Source organism: Cottoperca gobio, chromosome 15 (genome assembly GCF_900634415.1).
Source record: "Cottoperca gobio chromosome 15, fCotGob3.1, whole genome shotgun sequence".
In the NCBI taxonomy this organism is placed as follows: domain Eukaryota; kingdom Metazoa; phylum Chordata; class Actinopteri; order Perciformes; family Bovichtidae; genus Cottoperca; species Cottoperca gobio.
In genome coordinates this window covers 7,051,565-7,059,219 of record NC_041369.1, presented here as the reverse complement: position 1 = coordinate 7,059,219, position 7,655 = coordinate 7,051,565, and the positions used below count along the sequence as shown (strand labels likewise).

The 7,655-nt window shown below is 40.8% G+C and overlaps 1 protein-coding gene across 1 annotated transcript; it reads left to right on the top strand.

Moving 5' to 3' along the window:
• The first annotated feature begins 425 nt into the window (after positions 1-425).
• On the top strand, positions 426-5,032 carry emx2 (empty spiracles homeobox 2). The gene is made up of 3 exons (XM_029450043.1): positions 426-1,105; positions 2,282-2,466; positions 3,842-5,032. The coding sequence occupies exons 1-3, from the start codon at positions 715-717 to the stop codon at positions 4,007-4,009; spliced, it is 744 nt and encodes a 247-aa protein (XP_029305903.1). The 5' UTR covers positions 426-714; the 3' UTR covers positions 4,010-5,032.
• The last annotated feature ends 2,623 nt before the right edge of the window (positions 5,033-7,655 follow it).

Genomic DNA, 7,655 nt, shown 5'->3' with positions numbered 1-7,655 from the left:
AAAATAGTGCTGCTGAATAGTATCCGCGCGCACAGCATATATGTAGCCTAATAGAATTAAATATAGCTGATTTGATGTTTGCGCAACATTGTTGTGCATAATTAAAAATAACCACTTGCTAGTGCTAACACTACACGCGCACCCCACCCTTAAAAAATTAGTTTGAAGCTGTCATAGCCCTTAAATGCAAATAAGCAGGCTACCTTCAGCTTTTCTACTGGTTCAGATGAGTGTGTTAAATGTCCTGGAGATATGTGCGCGTGAGTAAGTGTGTGCGCGCGTGTGGGGGGCTCCTCTCTGGACGAATCCGTTCCGTGTTGCGCGTTCGAGTCCGCCTCTCCGCGCCCCTGCTTCCCATTGACGCACTTTTTAAGCGTCTTCCCCTTCTCCACCTTAAGGCGAGCAGCAGCGGCAGCGACCAATCACCATGCCATTACAGCCTTCAGAGGAAGCTGTTTATGGGACTGCAGCGCTAATTAGGCTCATGAACTAACAAATCTGCCTGCACGAACCCGGCGAGGAAAACGATCACATCCATGGATTAGTCTGGGAGTAGCCGAGCAGTTTTTATTTTTGGCTTTCTCGACACTGCCGCCTTTTCCCAACTTATTTACTGCGCAGAAACTTTCCCCCTTCCTTGGGTGTGGAGTATTTTTTAAGCAAGAGCGCCTACGACAACTCTGACTTAAACTGGGGAATCTGGACTATCAGACCATGTTTCAACCTACACCCAAGAGGTGTTTTACTATAGAGTCTTTGGTGGCGAAGGATAATCCTATACCGGTGTCCCGCACCGAGGAGCCCATCAGGCCAGCGGCTCTCAGCTATGCAAACTCCGGCCAGATGAACCCCTTCCTCAACGGTTTTCACTCCGGTGGCAGGAGCGTCTACTCTAACCCAGACTTGGTGTTTGCCGAGGCTGTCTCACATCAGCAAAACTCTGGCGTCCCGGTGCATTCGGTGGCCCCGCCGCACGCTCTGTCTGCCCATCCGCTTTCATCCTCACACAGTCCGCACCCTCTTTTTGCCAGCCAGCAAAGGGACCCATCAACTTTCTACCCCTGGTTATTACACAGATATAGGTACTTGGGTCACAGATTTCAAGGTAAGTTATCAAAATGCTTCGTTTACGCTCTTTTACGCACGAAACGCGCCAAGCGGCTTGAGAGTGATTTCTCTCTCTCCATCAGTACAGATAGCAGCATGTAGAAGGAATTAAAAATATGTGAAGCTGCAGCAGTGCAGTTTTAAAGCCAATTAGCTCCAATTTTCAGGCCAAAAAACAGACACTTATATAATGGATTATTTCGCTCAAAAAATGACTGTATGATTTTATTTATTTACAAGAAAGAAAGAAGAATCTCGAGTAAAAAAAACAATGTTACCTTGGCCTCTATAGCTGTCTGCTGCCTGGAGTGTCTATTCAGGTCTAACATAAATACCACTAGAAATGTTGAAATGTTTGTACGTTGTTGTGGAGCTTATATTTAGCATTGGATATGTGATCTTTATTCATGCGTAAAAACGAAACTAATGCATCTCGCTGCTCTGCAGTTTGTGCCGAGACTTATTTCACATTTAAATTAAAAAGATACATTTTTGTTTTTAAAGGGAAAAAATAAAACAAGTTAGGTGGTTATTTGACTAGCCTATTGCTAATTGTCTAAAACTGACATGAGTCAAATTTCGGGTCATTTAGATTTTATTAACTAAGTTGATTTGGCCTGTGGGATCTTTAGACTAAGGAAATTCGTTTATTATTATTTTTGCTTTTGATCGCTAATTTAATGGTATATATATTTGTGATTTTATTTATTTTTGACAAATAAAAGCAAAATTAACACATTTTATAGGAATGTATTTGAAATGAATTTCCTAAGTGTTTTTGGCTGCTGTTTATTTAAACGTCTTCATGCTGCTTCCATTTTACCTGTGGTTTTGTTTACAAAGGCTGTTTTTGAGCTAATTTAATTATAGGCCCAGGATTATACCTCTGCTTTGTGTTATTTCCCTTTCCTTCATGCGGTGGTCTCAAAAATGCAAGATAAAGTCTACAATAAGGAATAATTAAAAATACATACGTGTCCCACCAATTATCTCAATTTATTGAGTTATGTCCATCTTCTCCTCAGACATTATTATCATGACGTATTTCCAGTCTGCCCTCAGTAGACTATTGTTTCATAGCTGTACGCAAGCCTCCTTGTTGTCATGGAAATGTTAATATCTTATAGAATAAAAGAAAGGTCATGACGGATCCTCGTTTTCTGCTCGTTCCCAGGTAATGAAACGAGTCCAGAGAGCTTCCTTTTGCACAACGCGCTGGCCAGAAAGCCCAAAAGAATCCGGACAGCTTTTTCACCTTCGCAGCTCCTGCGGCTCGAACACGCGTTTGAGAAAAACCATTACGTGGTGGGAGCAGAAAGAAAACAGCTCGCCCACAGCCTTAGCCTCACAGAAACTCAGGTAAGAAACACAATATTTTGCTCAACATTAAACTTCACATCCTGTCGCTTTCTGTCACCTGGGCAATGCGCTCATTTTATTTTGAAATTGATATAGGCTACTGCTTCTTGGTGTGTTGTGTTATGCTCTGGCTATATGGACAGGCCTGCTTGCACTCAATAGTCGTTTTTTAAAATTGTTATTATAAAGAATATATTTCTCACATTATGGCTGATGGACTATATGTGATAGTTTTGTTTGTGTCTTTAACGTGGCACCGTGTGTCATGGATCCTTTTAAAATCCAGCCGTTATCAAATCAATGTATCTTAACGTATGACAACAAAGAATAGACATATAGATAGCTAAACAATAATTTAAAATAATCAGCTACCAAATTGTTTCTACACACCAGGGTCCATAAATGCATGTTGTCAACCGAAGACAGAGGCTTTCTGTTGGACCAGATCCACTGTCATTGTATAGGCCTAACCTCATTTTAGGAGGGGTTGAGTTACTTTGTTTTGGGGGGAGAATGTTGCCTTTCAAAATGGAGGGCAAATTAACCAGTTAACCATTTTATGGGATAGGCGATACAAAGAGTGAGGCGGGTTCAGTGAATTCCCCCTGCCATATTTAAGATGCTGTTTGAGCCCATCAGCCGCTGTCTTTTGTCCGCTGTGTCTGCTTTGGACGGCGGGGCCTTTGGAGGGACTGAAGGGAGAAATGAAGCATCACCAACTTTAATTAGCCCACTGAAGGCTTATTAAATGCACCTCGGTTGCCATTTAAGAGCTAAAAGGCCTGCAGAGTGACAAAGCAGGAACAGACCATTTATCGATTTAGATGTTGTTAATTCCCCACGGTACCGTTTAACAGAGCTGAGTCGATTTAGAGGAGTGTGTGAAACTCTGTGTTAAATATGTGACTCCTTTATTTCTTTTAACTTTCACGTGCTGGAAGAAAATTGTGAAAGAAATATCTGACCTACTTTAGATGAAACGTCAAAAGTTTTTCCAGACACATGTTTGTGAGCCCACATTTTAAAATACTTTATTTTTTATTTGTTCCTTTTTAAGGGGCATAATGCGCACTCTTTGTGCGTTAAAGTAATATTGTATATTAGACTAGCAGTTGTAATTTAAGGATTTAAATACATGGATGAGAATATAATTAATCGGTGTTTATTCTGGGATTGTTTGCTCTGTGATCACCAACTGCAGGTCACAGTTTACCTTTTTTTATTTCCACTGCACCGCTGCCTGCTTGTATTTAGCCTTGCTACAATAACAATGTGTCCCTTTTACGCGTGGTTTTGCGCACTGGCCAATCGCGGTTTATCTCCTGACACTGATCCAGGTTTTTTCTTTTTCTTTCTCTTTTTTTACCCTCTTCAGGTAAAAGTGTGGTTTCAGAACCGGAGGACGAAGTTTAAGCGACAGAAGTTGGAGGAGGAGGGCTCGGAGTCTCAGCAGAAGAAGAAAGGATCGCATCACATAAACCGGTGGAGAATGGCGACTAAACAGGGGAGCCCAGAGGAAATTGATGTCACTTCGGACGATTAAAAGAAAGACTATATAAGCGTCTGAGTGATGGAGGACATGGATAAAGGATGCCGTGTAGAGACAGTGAGAGGGTACAAAGCCAATGTCACATTTCAGATCTCCGGAGATCGGCAGCTGAGAGTGAGAAAAACTCGACTGGTGGCACTAATGTCACCGTGTGGGTCTGTCAATCCAGATGACCCAGGAAAAAGTGACTGACAGTGTCTCAGTCTACCCACCTGAACCCTTCCACGCACCACCACTACAATCTGCCATTTATCACCACCTCATTTTTTTTCTCCAATTCATATTGGACGTTTGCACTTCAGAAGTTTTTTTTGTTAAAAAACAAAAACGTTTCCACTCAAGATACCAAAACACAAAACTGCTTTTGTAAAACTTGAATTGCATGGTATAGTTTTTTTCTCCTGGTAGTTGTTATTAATTTGACAAGTTTTTCTCAAACCAAGAAAAAAAAAATCAATATTGTTTTTAACTCTATTTTCAAACAGAGATGTCGTGCTTCTTCCTTTTTACAAAGTGTGCAGTCTTTAATTAATGATTCTCGTGTAAAAGTGATTGTGAAAACATATGAAGTAGCGGTGCTGCGTTATAGTGTTTTTGTTTTTTTGAAGAAAATAGAACAAAAAATTGAATTTCGATTTAAAACAAAAAAAACCTTTCTAAAAAGTGAACCAGACTACAGATAAAGTACTTAAATGGAAGGTATCAGGGCATTCCTTTAACCTAAAGCTTTACCAATGTGTCGCTGTGGCCCCATGCAGCCTTCTGCCAGGACTTGACCCTCCAGTGAAAAGTTGCCACGAAGGACTAAATGCAAGAATTGAGAGTTAAAAAAACAAGCACTGAGCGTATTCCATGTACAGAAATGCTAAAAGTTAATGTTTCTGTTAAACCCTCTTTTACAGAATGTAAATAATTTTTGTGTTTGTGTTAAGTTTGCTACAATTTTAACACAAAGTATACTTCCAAGAAGTATGTAATTGTCAATATTTTGTCAATAAAGTTTTATCAATATGTTGCGCGCAGTAAAAGTATAGACGTTTGATTATATAGAGCAGCTGAATGAAGGCCTCTGACAAAATGAAGCTTTAAGGGCGGTTAGCTTTATTCTTATTGTGTGCCGTCAAACACAATCATTTTTGATTTAGCGTACAGTTAGAGTTAGACACTACAGTTTGATTTTAAAAACTAAATGCTGCAGCCTGTACTTTGTTGCCCTCAGCTCTGCATTTGTTTCTCAGTCTGATTTTTTGTGTGGCTGCAGCGTCTGCTCCGCTCCCGCTACAAAGAGTCCCTACAAGCTTTTGTGAAAGTGCAAATCAGTTTGGGCAATTATCATGCGAGTAATATGAGGGGGAAAGGGGATGCATTGCCCAGTGGTCCACTTTAATCTCTTAATCCACGGATCCAAGGGGCCTTGGTTGGACATAATTTAGTACAATCTGACTACCCCTCACGAAGCGATAAGGGAAGGTTGCAATGTGCCGCAAAATGGGATCTTTGTTTAAAATCTTGTCTTGTAGGCTGCAAGCTGCTGCTTAGGACTGAACGGGAACATTACGGGACTTCTTTAGGAGCCTGTAGGCAAAACAAAAAAAAAGCTATTTACAGCAGGAAATTATTCTATGTTTACACACAAACAAACAAACGAGCAGAAACAATGCAGTCAGTTTAAAAAACAAATCAGACAAATTTAAATTGGATTATGATTTGCTTTCTTGTGCAAGCCTAACTTCAGTGTATTCTGGTGCGAGGTGCACGTGTTTGTTTAATTGTTTCATAAACTAAAATGAGCTGTTTTTGCGGTTTGGGTTGGGGGGGGGGGGGGGGGGAGATGCATGCCATATAGGGAATTCTTAATCGGCCCATAGATTATAACAGCAATAAAAAATCTTTAGAGAATACCATTAGCTTTGAAAAAGAAAAAAAAACCTAAAAGCTTTATTACAAACCCAGCTTTGAAATAGGGGGGATTAGAGGACTGAAAGGGTCCCACAATAGTTAGAAGAAAAGGTTTCATGCTAATGAGGTTAATGCCCTTTGTATCTCCGGACTCCACAACTTCATTACTCCTATCTCGGGCAACACCGAGCGGCTCAGAGCTTCACAATCCACTCGAGCTTTTCCCTACCCTGCCTCTAAAGAAGGATTTGATAGCAGTCCTGTTCAAACTAGATAATTATATCTTTTCAAGTTGGAATTAAGATAAAGAAAGTGCAGTGGAGGCGGTGAGCCTTGATCCGCCGCAAACAAATTTGGCGCACTCCCCCCCTGTGCGCCTGTATGGACACACAGGAGACAGGACAGGCTTCTCATTAGAGCCTGGCACCGTTTGATTCATTTAAACGCGTTTGTTTTTAACCTGGAAACATCTCTCTCTCTCTCTTTAATGTAGCGGCAGCTCTGTTTGTGTAAATAAATGTTTTTTTTTGTGCGGATACGAGAATAAGAATTTAGCAGGTTGAGCAACATCATTTAAAACTCAAATGTATCAAACTAATAAGAACCGTGGTCTCCTGGCCGACTGGCTTTATATTCTAAATTGCTAAAAGAAATCTGAAGGTACCGATACAAATATTTAAATAAGAATAAAAAATAGTAAGTAGCAATTTTAGAAATTAGTATGCATTTTTCTCTTAAGTAGTCGCAGTCAAAATAATCCAAAATGATCGAATAATAATAATATTGCGCATATAAATTGCAAACCACAGAGCTTGGCTAACATTTAGATGCATTTTTGCGTCGCCATTCTTTTTAGATCCTGGATCTTATTATTGGACGATCAAGCGCAATTTGAGTCAGGGCACATGAATATAATCGGTTAGGACAGAATTCAAACCGTGCGTGTGTGTATTATGATGTGAAGTGGACCCTCACATATCAGATCCCTCTTCCAGACGCTCGTGCTGTGCGTTAAGGGCCAGCTGTGGGGACCTTTGGTGACCCGCTTATCTAAATTTAAGCTGCTGTGCTCCGTCCAGGGGCCAAACTTTCCATAAATCATCACAGCTCCTGAACAGTTGGACTATTCCTTTAATATTCACGACCGAGGCAGTTTGGACATTTTGGACCTAAGCCCCGCTGCATGAAACATTTAGTCTGCAACGTGAAATGATTATCCGCCATTGAAAAGAGTAGTCGGTCCTATCAAGTGACCCCACTGACCCAAAACCTCTAATCTGCAATTAGTAGGTATAATTACGTCCGCTGACACCACTAATGTGGATAGTGGCGGAGGGAGGGGATATGCGGAGGGCAGGCTTCATATTAGAGCTGAAAGTCAATGATTGATCGTGCTGAAATCTCTTAAGATGCTAGAAGTGGCTTTTGAAAAGGATGGCTTTGGATAGTTTGTCAACATGTTGTCTAAGTTTTATTTCAAAGAGCATTTCATCATCTGAGGTGGCACCTGTAGGCCGGGCCTGTCACTGAGCGACGTCAGGACTAACTTGATCTGTCCTGTTTCACAAATTGCCTCTGAAATTGATCCTTGAAACGAGAGAATGAAGCCCACACAATTCCCTTGGCCTTGACATAAGGTGCAGCGATAAATATACAAGCCTAATGAGCAATTACTATACAATCACCCTTCAAATAGCTTACATAATAATGAATTAAACATCGGAGCCACGGATTCAGTTTC